Raw genomic sequence first — 17,314 nt, 5'->3', positions numbered from 1 at the left:
GATTTGGTGCCCTAAATTAACCTATTCCTATTTGAGGGAACCAAGAGCAGTGTAGTACCAGGATGTTGTCATAGGAAGCAGGTCTCTGGCTGTTCCTTACATCCAGCACTCCTGGTTAGCCCTTGCTCCCTTCACTGGAATGCCCTCTCCTGCTGCTCCTGACAGCCAGAGTCCAGCAGGGTGGGGACAGCTGAGTTAATACCAGGTCATGCAGAATAGCCCTTGATGTGAGCTGCTGGGGAGGGCGTGTAAAAGCAAATGCCCCTGTCCCTTCTGCAGGCTGTCCCCTCCTGCCTTCCTTTGCTGGGGTGGTTCTTACTGTGCTTATTCGCTGGGTACAGCATTGCAAAGCTGGCGTTGCAGCTCTTTGGAGCTGTTGGAGTACAGCTGATTGTGATGTGCTGACACTTACTGAAGCTTAGCAAGCTCCCCTGAGCCACTGCAGCAGAGAAGGCAGAGGTAATCAACCCAGGGACTTCTCAAATACCTCCTTGCTGTACTCTGGTGTCCCTATGGACCAGCATTGCAGCATTGCCCTTCCTACCAAGATCACCTCCAAGGCAATTGCAGCAAAGCCATTGTGGTACCTCTGAAATATAGATTATAGTTTTTAAAATAAGCAATATAGTACACATGTGGCTATATAAATCACAAGGCAAGATATAATAATTGCATTTATAGAATTATAGAACGGTTTGGGTTGGAAAGGATCATCTACTTCTAAGCCCCTGCCACAGGTAGAGGTACCTCCCACTAGACCAAGCTGCTCAAGTCCCTATCCAGCCTGGCCTTGAACATTTCCAGGGATGGGTCATTCACAATTTCTCTGGGCAACTTGTTTCTGTGCCTCACCACCCTCATAAGGAAGAATTTCTTCCTAACACCTAATTTAAATTAACCCTTTCTCAGTCCAAAGCCGTTTCCCCCTTTCCAGTCACTACAAGCCCTTGTGCAAAGTCCCTCTACAGCTCTCTTGCTCCTCCAATTCCCAGTGCTGGACCCCAGCTCAGGCAGAGGGGCTGGGGCCAGAGTGCTGCAGCTGCCTGACCACCCCTGGCTGCTCTTCTCCATGCAAGTCCAGGCCTTTGGGGGTTTTGCAGAGCATTTGGAGAAGAAACATACCCTATAACATCTGTGTCCTCTTGTACTGGGGAAAAGCTGACTTCAGCTGTTTACAGGGTCTTTGCTGGATTATGTTTTTGCACAGAATTTATGAATACAATAATTAAATGTACTTTTGAAGCAGCTTTTCTGGCTCTTCATTGTAGTGAAAGTAAGGGCAGTTTTAGGAAAAAAAGGCCCTCCAATCAAGATCTAAAGGCAACATCCAAAAATATTCTTAAAATGCAATTGCCTTCTCTTTCCAGAACATCCAATCCTCATGTCACCTCCTTTTTTACTTAGTCATTGCACTTCATTTTTCCAAAGCCCAACTTCACAGTTCCTCTGCTCTATCATTTCCCAGCTTGGAAATCATTTGCAGCATTTCCTTGATCTTGGATACGTGAGATTCCCAGCTGGAGCCAGACTTTGTTGGCCCTTGTGCACTGGACATAGTTGATACATTAGCAGTACTCTGCCCAGTCTGTCCATGACATCTGCTGCATTTCTGCCAGATGTCAGGCTATCTCCCTCACCAGAACAGTGTTTGGGCATGATCTGAACAGCCTGAGCACCTATGGCAGCCCCTGGCACTGAAGTTGCCACCTGCCTGCCAACACAAATTGCTTTCTGCAATATTGGGGCTGTTGTAAGCTTTATTTGCTCTTGTGGACTGTCTGCTGTTTCTCAATTTGAATTGCCTTGTGGAAAGTAGCTCTTTCATCCATAACTCCTTCCTTAAAATCAGTGATAGCAAATACCAACATGTTCAGAAATGCTCAAGATGAGATTTTCAAGGGCACATTCCTCTAAACTGAGTTTAGCGCCTCAAAAGCCAAGACAGAATGAGGGCTAAATCTTCAGAACTGCAGAGGAAATGCTGCTGGATGGGTAAGCATGTCAGAGTAACTACCACAGTCTCCAAAGGTGAATGTCCCTTCCTACCTTCCCAAAATGAAACATTATTCTCCTTCTATGATTCAGGCCCAGGAAAGTCATGTATAGTTTAAATGGAAGTAATGACAGAAGGTAGAGGGAGTGTACTAAGTACCTGTGCAAAATGAAAAGGAACAATGTCTGGTTGAGCTTCCATCTGTTTTATTTGAGAGGGAGAGTACTTGTGTGTTGACAGTTGCTAAATAAACAGAAAACACGTTCATCTGCAGAAATCCCCCAAGCTGGAACTGCCTGGAGGTAGAAGGGATGCTGGGGAACTGTAGATAAAATTGTCCTGTTCCTTCTCTTCTCTGGTTATTGACTTCTGACAGTGGTGGACACTAAATCTTGGGATAAATGGATCCTGCATCAGACTCAGCACAAATGCCCATAAATTCTAACTGTGCAGCTGCTAAAGAGATGGAAATACCTTCCTGGGGAGTTAATATATTTCCTCCTGTGTTGTAAAAGGTGTGGAAGCAAATCCATCACTCCTGCTTCTTCTCCCCTATTCATCTTGGGCTATTCTGAAAAACAATCTTCTCTCTTAGCATTCCTTTCAGTAGCAAGCAAGCTGAGTAAATTCAAACTGCTTTGCAGTTTGGGCTCAGCAAATGTAGAAGTAGGAGTTCAAGGCAGTCACAGTTGTCTGTGTTCTGGCAGAGACCCCCCATAGTACACTGGACCAGAACAGCCATTGCATGAGGCTCCTTATAATGGGAATGTCCAACCAAAAATCAGAATTTCACACGAGCAGTTGCTTTGGCAACAGCCTGTTAGCAAGCTGTCATCTAGCAAGCTGCCAGGGGAGCTCTTCAGCGAGTGGGGAGGTGTTGGCAGCTCGAGCCCATGGGAGCAGAAGTGATGGGTCAGGGCTGCAGCGCGGGGGCCGGTGCTGCGGCTGCCCAGTGCAGCACTGCTCACTCAGTGTGTCTGTCCTGATTGGGATGCAGCTCAAGTGGATGCCTCTGAACAGCTTTTTGGCAGAAATTTCACAATGATTTGCCCAGCTTTATCATTTGTATCATAGTTCCTGTATCAGCTTATCCTTGTTATTGAGACTTTCATGTCAATTTAAATATATCTATTTCTAGCTTTCATCAGTTTGAGCCTCTTATGCCATCTGCTAGATGTCCAAAAGTTGCTTTCTTACTAGAAAATTGTGATCTGCTATATTTACTCTTCAATCAGATATTAGCTCATTTGGACTCATTTTTTGTCTTTGATCAATAGATCCTATAAGAGTCATCAAAAGCTTTTGTTCCTTCTGATCAAAGTGAAAAAGTAAAATGTAGAGAATCACCTCCATTTTCCTTAGCATTCCTCTGCTTTTTGAGAAGAAGAGCCTTATTCCTTGTCTATTTTCTCTCTTCTACGCCTTCTTAAGGTTCATCACTATTATATCTTATATTTTGGGTTGCCATTATCTTCTTGGATCAAGCAAAGCCCTAATTACATTGAATTTCTATATTAAAAACACTGGGTAGCAGCTCCTTAGCCTGCTCTGCCATTTCTGGAGTGAAATTGCTTCATAAAGCTGCCCTTTGTTTTCATTGTTGACCTCTTGCAGGTTTTTCCACTCTGCCCTCACCTTTTTGCTTCCCCCTTCTGATTTCATTAAAAGAGCAGCTTTCATCTTTTGTTTTGGGAGGTGTGTGTTTCCATGGGCACTCCTGTGCTGGCTCTTTTGTGCTGCTTTCCCATCAAACTCAACAACAGCAGAAAACTTACAAGGGACAAGACCTGAGGCCTCTAAGCCCTGTCCAACCCTGTGACATTGTCCTGCTCATTACACCGAGGTTGTAATGTCAGACTGCAAGGAAAAGCATTCTGGAAGAGCACAGAGACAGAATTTTGTCGGATGATGACTATACTTCCACCCCCTCTACTCATTTTGGGGCTTATTGTTTGGCCAATTAAGAAATAGCCAGGTAACAACTAATTAAAAAAAAAAAAAGGACTCTACTGGTAAGACTGGAATTGACAATGGGAAACCAGAAAAACTCTAAGAAAGCCTGTCAAGATTAATTTATAATAATGATTTTAAATTTATAAATTTATAACAATGCTTTTAAATTTAGAATTGAGGTATCAGAAAGCTGTTCTGAAACATCTTTTTGGCAGGCATGTTCTCTTTTTTCCCCAGCATAACATGTGGTGCTAGGATGTCTTAGTAATCTCTTCTTAAAGACTTGTCATGAAATACACAAAGTCATCGAGTTATGTGTATATAACACTGTTACATGTGATCCCTTATCTTATACAATCTGTTCCAGGGTGTTCCTAAGTTCTGCCAAAGTCAAATCCTGAAATGCTTCTTGGTAGGAATTTTCCATGGTTGTGGTAAGATGAGAAGCATGTAGCTGTGCGCAGGTGCAGTCTGATATGCCAGTCAAACCAGACCCACAGAGGAGGCCAGCTCATCCTTTGCTTTTCATTAATATTTTCGTCTGTTCCCTATTACAGGCCATGTAGCCTCTGTGGATCACAGCAGCCAGGCCAGGTCTCCCCACAGCTTTCCCTGTTTGCAGACATGAAAATCCAACCTCTCGGAGGTGAGCGGTGGTCGCGGCGTGTGTGAGCGCTGCTATCGCTCGGATGCTGACCCCATGGCAGGAGCAAGGGGAGCAGCAGCCTCTGGGCAGCGCCCACGTGTGAAAAGTTATTGGTGCTCAATCCTTCTCACTTGTGGCTGCTGCTGCTGCTGTGGCCCCTCCTAAGCCCTGGGGAGATGTGTAATGCCATTGTGCAAGCGGCGGGCGAGACAGCAGAAGAGATGAGAGAATTCTGGTGGAGTAAGTTGTCGGGGAATGGGGGCTGTGTTGGGCCCAAGAATTGTCCTAGCAATAAACCTACTCACAAGAATAAATGGGAGCAGGAGAGCTGCCAGTTCATAAAAAAGGCTCGTAGCAGAAAATATTGGGCTGAGCACCAGAAGCAGCCTGACAGGCAGAGTCACAGTGCATTGCGGCGTTGCCCAATTTTATGTACAAGATGTTTTCTGTGCCAAAGGTGGGGCTTTCACACTGCTCTGCTGTGCCATGCTTACCTGCCAGGGCATTGCTTGGTGTGCTGCTGCTGCTGCTGTGCCCTCAGCATTGCCCTGTGGATGCAGGCAGGCTGAGACGGGAGCAGATGCTGGGCTGATCCTGCAGAACCCCCTTGGGCTGCACAGCTCAGCCCTCTGCCTCCTGCAGTGGCTCCTGTGGGGACGTGGCACACGGCATCAGGGAGCTGAGCCTGGTTAAACACAAGCCCTCGCTCCTCCCCTTGGGTCCTGCAGCCGGTGGGAGCTGGGGCAGCCAGGCTGGGGCTGGCAGCAGCCATTCCCCGGGCTGGTCACAGGTACCTGGGCTGTGGGGCTCACCCACCACTGCTCTGGGCTGGTCAAAGCTGAGCCAGCTCCAGTCTGGAAACCTACAGGTCATTCTCTCATAACCCCTGAGAAGGAAAGCCCTGCTCAGCCTGTATGGGTGTCCAGCTGGCAGGTCCCAGGAGATTGCAGCAGTGCCTTTGCAAAGGTACATTTCATCTTTAGCTGTTGTCACACTTGGGCCAACATTTCTATGGATTGAGCGGACTTCAACAAAAAGCTGTTTAAATAATATGATGAGACTAAGGTTGTCCTAAAGAAGATGTTGGCATGTGTTAGCATGTGAGAGTGAAGCCAAACAAAAACCACCAAAAGTGAAAAGCCACAGTTCTCAGAAATCACACCACCCTAGGTGCTGAAGAAGACAATCTCCAGTGCCCAGCACTCTGACAGCTGCAATTGCACCCCTCAGTCATTTGAGGTCTGTTCTTTGTGCTAACAGGAAAATCAGAGCACACCCTCTGGACTGCACCAGGGCAAGCCATGGGCACAGTCTGCAGAGTTTCTTCAACATCTTCTGTCCCCATTAAGGTTTCCCCAGCCTGTGTCCTCATCTCAGCTGACAATGCTGACTAAACATTGCCTTGCCAAGGACTCATAACCTCACCTACTGTGTGTCTCAGGGGCCAAGACTGCCCTGGTCCCTTCATGCTGGCCCCTGGGGATGCTCCATTAGGAAGGAGTTGCTGAGCATACCCTGGCATCTCCACACATTCTTGGAGCATGCTCCTGATCCAGGGTGGTGGCAGACCTGTGCCTCTGGTTGGTCTGAACTGGATTTCCCTGTCACAGTATAGCAGAGTCTGCAGCTCCCCAAACACCCAGCTGTCATTTCAACAGTTCATGATATTCTGGAGATGAAGCAGAAGTTATAGTAATTGCTGCTGCTCTATCTCACAACATAATTGGCTTTTGGGAAGTTGTTACTCATACTCTGGGTGCAAAAGGAAATGGTGGGCAATCCTCACCTGTGACGAGCTGACATGTCCCTAAATGCCACAGCCAGGGAGAAATAGTGAAGCTCACTGAGAGTTTTCAAGGTAAGAAAGAGTATTTGGTCACAAACAGATGCCCAGTCCCAGCCTTACCTATGTTAACCAATTCTGTAATATTTTTTTTCTCTCTTGTGCGCAAATAATTTATAGTAATTTAACAACAACCTCATGAAATTCACTTCCTTCTGTTGAAAAAAAAAAGACAAGAAAAATAGGATTAAATATCTCAGTTTATCTTTCCACATAGGTCACATGGCCAAAGTTGATTGTAAAATGTTGAAATACTAGTTTGAGGTGTAGCCAGTGCCAAATGTTGTACATTTCCGTGTTCTCCCTCCCCTCCTATCGCTCACAAAGATGTCACAGAAAGACAAGGAAGTTCATTTTCTCAGGAGGCAGATTTTTTTTTTTAGTGTAAATTTAAAATATAATTTATTATGCTTGAATCTAATCCTTTTAGACCTTGTTGTTGTCCTAGTCCCAAATCCAAAAGGAGCAGACTGAAAAAAACTCGTAGAAGCCAAAGTGTGTAATGAAGTCACTGCATCTAAGAGTGTCTCAAACCCCCGTGAGCTGCAAGGAGTGGGCCCAGAAATGTGAGGTGAGACCCTCATGTAGCCTTCTGTGGAAAGAGCAGTGCAGGTCCCTGTGTTTTTGGGGCGTCTACAGACCCAGGCAGGGGCTCAGGCAAAGGCGAGCTGGCTGAACCTGGTGAACACCTGCCTGGCAGAACGCTGAGGAGATTGGGGGTTTGAATCAGCATTTGGGAATTTGGCTCCTGAGGGTCATGGGTGTGGAGGAGTTTGGGACTCAGAGACAGTACAGTGCCATACAAAACTTGATTTTTCTTCCCAGCTACAAATTACAGCAGACTTCTATGACTTGTTTTTCCATGAGCAGCAGCTTATGTGTGCTATGGTGGGAGCAGCTTTGGTGCTTCAGTGCTCTGCCGAGCTCTCCTTAGCTGCCCCATTGCTGCCTGGATGCCAGCATTGCAGCTGCTGACTAGCATTGTGTCCCTCCGTGTCCTGCACAAAGGCTGATGAGCCAAGGATCCATCTACTGCAGTGAAGCCAAGCTTTAAGGGAATTCTTGGCTTATCCACATGGCCAGAAAGCCTCCTGCAAGGGACAGCACCTGAAATGTCAAAGGCTCAAGGAGTTAAGGATGCCCTATGCACAGCCAACGCATGCATAACAACTTTAATAAGTAATCCCTTGTCATTACATGCCCTTTGGAGTGACTGTAAGACACCTTGGTCCATAACCTATGGATTTGTTACAGGAGTGAGAATTGCTTATTGCAGTTATTGCTTCAAAGATTTGGAACAAAGGACCTGCTTTAAGGGTAGGCTGTTTTGCCTCTGACTGACTTAAGTGCATTTTTCTCTCTGCTGGTTAGCTTGAGGTCACTTCTGTGGGTTGTGTAGGCTGTTTGCAGGGGTTTATTTCATGCTTCATGAAGATCTTTGGGCTTACCTGTGGCTTCCTGCTTCCCACCAGTGCACAGATTGCAGGCAGTGGCTGAGCCAATGATGAGCTTCTGTGACATGGCAAAAACATGCAAGGATGGGCTCAAAGTGCAACCTGGCTGGCAGAAATTATGTGTGTGTGTTTGGAAAGAGGTGAAAAAAAAAAAGAACACAAGCATATTTTTCTTCACAGTAGAAGTATGATGGTGTCAGCCAAAACATGAAAAGTGACCCAGCTTCCTCCAGGGCAGCCACCACCCCACAAACCAGCTGTGTGCAGAAGCACAGGAACAGTCAGGGTGAGCACCAGGTTGGTGATGGTGTGTCTCCAAATGCCCTGGGGAAAGGTGGCTGTGGGGAGCCCTGGTCAGAGGAGGTGAAGCCCCAGGGCCCATTGTGGAGCAGAGTTTTAACATTCACAAACTGTTAGGTGGAGATGTCTGACAACTGACACAGCCTAGACAAAGACATCTGACACTATGTTGGGAAGCCACAGGCATGTGGTACCTGTGGGACAAAGCTGAGCGTGCCAGAGCATTTTTCCCTGTAAAATTTTTTCGTGCAGGCAGTCCTTGACTGGTCATCTCCCACATGCAGGATTTACAGTTTTGCCTGAATCAGGACTGTGAGACCGAACTTCTGTCTTCTTTGGTTAGCAACCAAGTGCACTCCAGTTCTTGTCTTCTGGCTGAAGGGAAAAAAAAAAATCTGATCTAATTCATCAACTTGACAGAAAATGTTTCATGTGGAAGTACTCCTACAGTTCCAAATTTCTGAAACTTACCGTTGTCTCTTTCCTCTTTGAACAATCATAATTGCATGGCACAATCTGTCTTTGGGCCAAAAGGGAGGGACTTGGTGCCACAAAACTACTTTTTTTTTTTTACTCCCTAGCTTGCAGCTTCTCCCTGCAACACCATCCTGACCATTTTGCTGCCAGGCAGGACTTGGCTCTAAAACTCAGTCAAGTGTGATTCAGCATTTAATTGACACACTGGAGCATAAAACCTGAATATTACTGGCTTTTAGATGCACAGCAGAGGTATTTTCTCTTGTTACAATGTAGGTCCTGGGTTTATTTATTTTACAGGTCAGCATAATGGGCCAGTTTTGTGGCTGATTGGCATCCAGGGAGCAGAGAGTCCTGTAAGTGCTCAGGACTCATTCAGACCAGAAGGGTTAGGGTTGTAACCCCAGCCACAGAGAAGGAGATGAAGTACTACATCTACCTTTTGGTATGTATGAAAAATGCATTTTACATGTACTCTGAGTGTTTTTATAGATGAGATGTTGCCATATCAGAGTGACACACTTGGATTTCTTCTAAATCTGCTCGTGTAATAGTTGTGTCACAGTTGTGCTACTGGATGGTGTTTCCTGAAGAAAGCCAAAGCTGGTTTTTAGCATGGTTTTTAGGATGATACCAGCCAGGGAAGAGCACATCTGTTCTTCAAGACCATGAAGAAAGACATTCAAAAAGGGAACGGGATCACCTTGATCCTAGCATTCTGAGTTGTCACAGTGCCCAAGGCCTCAGCAGAGCTCCTGACATTCCCAAGGCAGCAAGGTCATCTTGAAAGCACAATTGCATTTCTCTGGCATTGTTTATGTTAATATCCTGAGAATGACTTGCATATTTCAACCTTACGACGAGTTAATAATTAATTAAGATCTCACAAAACTGAAGACAGAAACCAGCAGTCTAAAAAAATAAAGAAATAATCTTGTAAAGTGTATGTTTAGAAAAAGTTGTGTAGATTAATTTTCTTGGATAGTTTGGGTAAAGGGAAAAAGGAAAGAGCAGAAACATTTCAGTGTGGCAGAGTTCATCTCATTTGGAAAACATTGCTTTTTGTGAAGGTCATGCCTCATGTTTAAACTATAAAGGACCGGGGTTTGCTGGTGGTTTCTTTCTCATCCAAGTGAATTATTGAATCATTGAGGCTGGAAAATACCTTTGAAATCATCAAGTCCTGCTAACCTAGCACTGCCATGATCACTAATAAACCATGTCCCCAGGTGCCACATCCATATACTGTTAACACTTCCAGGGAATGGTGATTCCGCCACTTCCTTGGGCAGCCTTTCCAATGCTTAACCACCCTTTCAGTGAAGAAGTTTTTCCTAATGTCCAATCTAAATCTCACCTGGCACATCTTCAGGCCATTTCACCCTGCCCTGTCACTTGTTGCTTGGAGGAAGAGAACAACCCCCACCTGGTTACAATCTCCTTTTGGGCAGCTGTAGAGAGTGATCAGGTCTCCCCTGAGCCTCCTTTTCGTCAGGTTAAACATCCCCAGCTCCCTCAGGTGCTCCCCATAAGCCTTGTGCTCCAGACCCTTCCCCAGCTCAGTTGCCCTTCTCTGGACACCCTCCAGCCCTTCAATGAGCTTCCTGTGGTGAGGGGTCCAGAACTGGATGCAGGATTTGAGATGTGTCAGTGTTGGGTACTGGGGGAACAATCACTGCCCTGGTCCTGCTGGCCACACTGTTGCTGACACAGGCCAGGATGCCATTGGATCCTTGGCCACCTGGGCACTCACTGGCTCATGGTCAGCTACCTGTGGACCAGCACTCCCAGCTCCTTTTCCTCTGGGCAGCTTTCCAGCCACTCTGCCCCAGCCTGGAGCACTGCCTGGGCTTGTTGTGACCCCAGTGCAGGACCTGGCAGGGGCCTTGTTGAACTTCATCGTGCTGGCCTTGGCCCATGGATGCAGCCTGTGCAGGTCCTTGCAGAGCCTTTGGCCCTCCAGCAGATCAACACTCCCACCTGACTTGGTGTCACCTGTGAACTGACTGATGGGCACTCAGTCTCTTTGTTCAGGTCATCAACAGGGACGTTTAACAGGACTGGCCCCAGTACTGAGTCCCGGAGAACACTGCTCTTGGCTGGCTGTCAGCTGGGTGTAACTCCATCCATGGGTGTAACTCTGGGCTTGGCCAGTCAGTCAGTTTTTTACCTAGTGAACGGTGTGCTCCCTCATGCCATGGGAAGCCAATTTCTCCAGGAGAATATTGTGAGAGACTGTGTCAAAGGCTTAGACAACTTCCACAGCCTTTGCCTCACCAACTAAGTGGGTCACTCCTGATAGTTCCCTTTGGAAGGTTTCTCCTTCCACTCCTTCTTGTAGATTGTTGTCAGATTTGATATCTTCCAGCAACTGGGACCTCTCTGGTTAGCCAGGACTAGTGCCTCAGACTTCTCCACAGACTTGGTATTTGCAGCAAATTTTCTCCAGGTATATTTACACTAAGGAAACAGCCAGGGAGTCTAGAACACTGCAGATGAGGTGCAGCTTAGCTTTCTGTGTGTTTGAAGCATGGAGCATGCTGAAATGAAAAGGATCAACCAGTTCCCAGTGCTCCTGCTTGGCAGTGAGGATATACAAGGAGATACAGGAATTTGTGCATGGGGTGGATGGAAAGCACAGAGAGATATTAGCTGCAGCTCCATCCACATCTAGGCACTGACTCTAAACTGCATACAAGAAGAGATTTTGGTTGTTCAGAGGATGCTGGAAGAATGGAGAGATGCCCACTGAGCGCGCTGGGAAGGTCACTGTCCTCTGCAGGTGGTGGGACAGAGGAGTCAGTGGGACAGTTCAACTCCCCTCCCTGCAGGAGCCTGCAGGGATGCTGGCTTCAGTGCCTTGCTTCCCTCCTGCCCTAAAACCCTCTTCCCAGCTTGGAGGGGAGCACAGCCTTGCCAGAGTGGGAGGTTGCAATGAAGTAACACTCTCTGTTTTTAAAGAATGCTTTATTCACTACATCCTAGAAATGTACCATAAATGGAGCAAGAACTAAATAAACTCAGAGGCTTCTGACAATACAGAGAAGAGAGATACAATAAAATATCTAAAATATCAGCTCTTTTGAGAATAAGGCACACTAGTTTTGTTTCTTTTTTTAAATATATATACTTTTTTTCTTAGAATAGTTTGTTCTTAACCTAAAGATGTTCACATTTCAAGTTATTAGACTTACCTCAGTAGTAGTGTACATGAAATGGTTTAGAAGTAAATGTCAAGACAGGCATGGGCAGGAGGCTCAGCATGACCTGGCTGCCTGCATGCCTGGGTCCTGCCTCCATCCCCGGGTGCTGCCTGCTGCTACCCAGGCATGGGCAGCACCCACTGCTGCCTGGGGACACCTCACGGTTTTCCCTCATTGGCTCCTTTCTCTTCCTGCCATCTCTGTGAGCAGCAGGCCCCTTGTCCTGTTGGCAGGGAGAGGATCAGTGGGAAGGGAGCCCTCACCCTTCCTCTCTCCTCTGGGGGTCAGCCATGGCGTGGGGCTGGAAGGGCCAGCCGAGCCCAGACCACTGGAGTGCCTGTGCTGGCCCCAGGGCTGTTTGTGCACGGCCCAAGGACCCACGCTGGCCTTCAGTGTTGAGCCATGCAAGACCTTAGACTGGAGGAGGCAGTGCTGGACTCTGGCTGGGGGCTTGGCCCTTGGGCTTTGCCCAGATCTCCTCCTCTCTCACCCTGCACAAGGGCAGGACCTTGGGGCTGAGGTCTGGCTGTGCTTTCAGGTGTGCAGGTACAGACAATAAAAGTTTCCTGGGAAGGGGCGTGGAGGGGCAGAGTCCAACCTAATGGGTAACCTCACAGTGCTTTTACTAATGGGTTGGCAGGGTCAAGGGGAGCTCAGATTGTCTGAGCAAGAGCACCTAAAATACAACTGCTCAATTTTGAGGCAAGCAAAAGCAGTGTATTAAAAAGGTCACTTAACTGAGCTCAATGTGGTCTGGAAGTGGTTCAGTTGTCAAAATATGGCCAATGTGAAACTCCTTTGGTATGTACTTATACCTCAAAAAGTAAAGGAACATTGTTTACTGACTCCCTGCTTCTCACCTTTTGTCACCAGACTTGTGTTTGTAGAGCTGATGCACTTCATACAAAGGGCAAGATATTTTTTACCATTTTAGTCTATTTTACATTCACTGTACTACTAAATAAAAACCTTTAAACAGGCCACAAAACACTGCAAGAATATATTTACTTCTTAATAAAACAAATTTTTTTATAACATTGTAATAAAAGGTTTTTGTTTTGTGGCAAACCACATACCATGTAAATTTGCAACATAAAATGCCTTTAAAATGAATATTAAAAGATATTTACAAGCTCAATGTCTTAAAATCATTGGGTCTAATCACTCCCACCCCTGATGTGCATGTACAACTCCAGTTGTGGAGAAGGGGAATTAAGAGTGGAAGGGAGGCTGGGAGGGAGGCTAGCCCTGTTTCACTAATTCCAGTATCACTACCACCCCTAGTACCTTTGGAATTTCTCATGGAGCATGATGGAGCAACGAGTAAGTAATGCTGCACATCCTCTTGGCGAGAGCGTGGCTACTCTTGCTAACAGCAACACAAAGTGTTCTCAGTCACTACAACATATACTTCAAAGAATAAAATGAAGAGCATTGAGAAAAAGCCTTGGCTTTATACTGGATGAAGATCTAAGTCAAGACACCTCACGTGAAACGCCAGCTACTTGCTTCTGTACGCGCTGCAACTACAAGTAGCTTCAATAAATAGAAAATCCAGTTGCTAAGGAAAACCTGGAGCCTTTCTTTAGCTGAAAACAAGCCTGCAAATCACACTGTGAAGAGGTATGTGTGAGGAGGCTTTTTTCTTTTCTCTTTCTTCCAAACAGGCAATATTAGTTACTTGTGATTTCAAATGAGAATGAGCAGATTGTATTAATGCCAGCAAAAAATGCAGAGGTCTTGCACATTTTTCAAATTGCACTTTCCAGTATAATTTTTAAATAAGATACTTGTTGTTTTCTTCTTAAAAAACAAAAAACAAAACAAAACACTAAGGTATGTATTTAAATATTGAATATACTCTTCAAAATATATTGTTAAAACTTTCCCTAGCTGCTCAGGTGTGCTTTTTAATATATAGCTGATATATTATTAAAGGCACTACAAAATAGACATCTCTGGAGTGCAGAAATTACTAAAAAAAACCTTCATACCACAAATATATTGAAAATATAACTGCTAAAAAAAAAAAGACCCTATGCAACCCTACTGCAGTGCATATAAATGCATGTCAGTGGTGGGCTGGATGCACCGAGGTCCTTTGGAAATGTATGAATACAGGCATGTTAAATTTTTAAAAATAGCCTAAAAAAGTTAGTGAAAACTTCAAGCATAGAAAATATTTCAAACACGTTTTTCTATGACATTCTTCACTTTCTGCATTGTTTTACCAAGCCCAAATGTTTACTCTTTCGCGGACAGTTCTTTCTTCATAAATAGTAAAGTGTTCCTTCAGTGTGTGTTTCGCCAGCACCCTCCTCCGCCGACAGTGTCAGTACGTGGGGTAGACGTCGTGGATGGGCACCTGGATGGCGGCGGCCGGGAATGCCGGCGGGATGTAGCCGGCGTAGCCCCCGTAGGCGGCGGCGGCGGCGGCCGCGTTCTTCTGTAGCGTGGCTATTGTGGCCGTGGCCGCCGCGGGCGCCGCGAAGGGCACGTAACTTGTCCCGTAAATGCCGGCGGCAGGGATGCGCTGCACGCCGGGAGTCATGGTGTACACCGGCGTGATGGGGCGGCCCTGCAGGGAAAGGGAACAGACCTCGCAAAATGCGCTTTGTTGTGACACCCCATTTCCGTGAATGGCAAAGCCCCAGAAGGGAAGGGGGTGATGGAGAGGGTAGGCAGTGCGTGCCCTGTTGATTGAGAGTTTACGCTGCCAGGGGAGGCTGCTCCCCCCTCACGGTTTGGGTCCCCCACAGCGGGGAAAGCAACAGCCCAATGTGCAGATGTCTGACAGGTGAGATGGACTTCAGGGCTCTTGGGCACTGTGACACCCTCAAGAGCCTGTCCTGAATGGAGCAGGGCAAGGGAGCAGGCTTTCCCCCCAGCCTGGGTATGCACAGCAGGATGCATGGGAAGCGGGATTTCTGTGCTGAGCTCACCTGGAAGGGAGGAGGTGTTGACACAGCTGGTATTACAGCTGCGGCTGCGGCCGCTGCGGCAGCTGCTGCACTAGCTGGGTCCTGCTGGACAGCTATGGGGTTGATGATGTGCTCAACAGTGTGGATTTTGCCATCTTCCATCATCTTGGCTGGTGGTGCGGCCTGAAACATGGAGTACTGGGCACCAATGGCAGGGATGGCCACTAGGAGAGACCAGAATATCAGATACACTGGGAAAGAGTTTCCAGGACCTCCTGTCAAAGACTCTCCCCCGCAGCTGTGCCAACTCTCCAGCTGTGATCCTGTGCTGCTCTCAGCAGGGCAGGTAGCCTTTTGTGCAGGCAGGGGACCTGGGGCATCTCTTCCCTCCCATGCATGGGAGCACCATAGCTGATGCACAGTGACAGGCTCAGTGCTGCTTGGTCCAGCATTGTCCCCCATGCTCCTGCCATGAATATCCTAGGGCCAGTCCTCCTGGGGAGTGGGAGCTGTGACCCAGATTTACACAACCCCTTCTGACCACTGCTGTCCTTCTTTCTGGCTGAGAGTGGCCTGATCACAGGCAGTAAGAGTGTGTAATGTCCCAGTGAGTCCCTGCTCCAGCTGTTGACATCAAGGAATATGTAGCTGCCATAGGAAGAGCTGCTCCAGGACAGAAAGTTGTGGTTTCTACTGCAGAAGTTACAGGCAGAAATGGGTCTGCTTTACATGCCATCCTTTGGCCAACCCTGTGAAAATATCAGCTCTGTTACCAGCATTTCCCAGGACTAGCTTGGCTAAATATGTTTTATGCCATCTGTTTGCTACTGGAGTTCTGTGTCCAGTTCTGGAGCCCCCAATATAAGAAGGATGTGAACCTGTTGGAGCAGGTTCAGAAGATGTTAAACAAGAGGGAGCACCTCTGCTGTTAAGTCAAACTGGGAGAGTTGGGGTTGTTTAGCCTGGAGAAAAGATGCCTCTGGGATAAAGACCTCTGCTGGAGCTTTTCAGTACTTAAAGGGGTCCTACAAGAAAGACTTTATGGTAAGGCCTGTAGTGATAGGACAAGGGGTAACAGGGTTAAACTGAAAAAGGGTTGGGCATAAGAAAGAAATACTCTATAATGAAGGTGATGAGACACTGGACTGGTTGTCCAGAGAGGTTTTGTGTGGCTCGTTATTGGAAGTGTTCAAGTTCAGGTTGGATGGGCCTTTGAGCAACCTGATCTAGTTTAAGACATCTCTGCCCGTGACAGGGACATTGGATTAGATGATCTTTAAAGTCCCTTCCAATGGAAACCATTCTATGGTGCTGTGATTTCCATCATTGCCTCATATTGCACACTTCAGCATTCAGCTTGTTAGCTTGTTAGCAGTAAGGCTATTCACAAGGAAAACAAAGAAATCCATAAATAATGGATGATGGACTAAGAGATGGCGTTGGCATTTATGGGAGGTGCAGCCACTAAGCCAGAAATGAAGCCAAATATGTACACAGGTTTATTTCTGTGCAATGGAACTTTGCAATGTTAAAGTGTGCAGTTATGCCTGGTGGAAGGAGGTGACAGAAAGCATTACTCTTGCTCTGATGCTGGAGACTGCAACAAGGAAGCTGCTCAGATATCTTTCAGGCAGAAATGTGCTCTCCACCAGTGGACTACCACTGTTTCCTCAAGCAGAGACCCCAAACACATGAGGTTTTCCAGTTCTCCTTTTACACAGAGTCCACCTGGTCAGGTCAAACCGGTTTTGTCTCTGGTTTAAATATCCTGGATAATTTCTCACCGAGGCAAAGAGCTCACATGCTCCATTCTGCAATAACTTCTGGCAGAAAAACCGTAGCAGGTATCTGGGGTACTGGGGTGACCTCCCAGGAGTATTCCAACTATTTGCAGAGAAATGAGCTTTAAGGTTGGTCTAAACAGTAGGCAGGAAACTGTGCAGTCAGTACATTTCTACTCCTCTGCTCTGGTAATGTGCTTTCAAAGTCATACCCTCTTAATAACAGAGGTAACTCTTGTGTGAGGTGCCTCTTATTAGATCAGCTGATGTGACTGGGGAAAACAGACCAGGTGCTGCTGTGCTCAGAGGCTGTGCTGGAACCATACAACAGGGGAAGGTCTAATAAAAAACCCTGAATCTCAACATCTTCAAGTGTAGAAACACTTTGGCTTGAGCTTCAAGCTTTTGTTTGGCAGTCAAATGAAATATAGACACGACTAACATGCATGCATTTCCAAGCTCACTTTTCAAGCATCCTTTAGTAATACCTGGAATTCCTAAAGTATCTTTGCAAACACAGGTAGCAGTAATATTTTCTGGGGGCGAGGGGGTAGTTTTCTCAGGAAGTCTGATCTTTCTCCAACTCTAATCTTAACAGCCTTCCTTTGTCTCTAGACTTCTGATATTATCTCATCCAGCTGTTATGAGGAACTCTTCACAGACTTCATTAGATGCAAGCTGTAATTTTCACTGACATAAATGAAACATGTTTTGGGAAACCACAGTAGCTCTATTATTAAGCA

At 46.5% G+C, this 17,314-nt stretch overlaps 1 protein-coding gene across 1 annotated transcript in view; it reads right to left on the bottom strand.

Moving 5' to 3' along the window:
• Positions 1-13,032: 13,032 nt before the first annotated feature.
• RBM47 (RNA binding motif protein 47) overlaps positions 13,033-17,314 on the bottom strand; it is a 73,911-nt gene continuing 69,629 nt past the window's right edge. The window contains exons 4-5 of the mRNA XM_058024506.1: positions 14,812-15,014; positions 13,033-14,447 (exon numbers count right to left, since the gene is read on the bottom strand). Coding sequence (XP_057880489.1) covers positions 14,202-14,447; positions 14,812-15,014 — 449 coding nt within the window. The 3' untranslated portion in view covers positions 13,033-14,201. The remainder of the gene's footprint in view (positions 14,448-14,811; positions 15,015-17,314) is intronic.

This window comes from Melospiza georgiana, chromosome 5 (genome assembly GCF_028018845.1).
Source record: "Melospiza georgiana isolate bMelGeo1 chromosome 5, bMelGeo1.pri, whole genome shotgun sequence".
In the NCBI taxonomy this organism is placed as follows: Eukaryota; Metazoa; Chordata; class Aves; order Passeriformes; family Passerellidae; genus Melospiza; species Melospiza georgiana.
The sequence above is the reverse complement of the archived record's forward strand: the minus strand, read 5'-3'. Positions and strand labels throughout refer to the sequence as shown.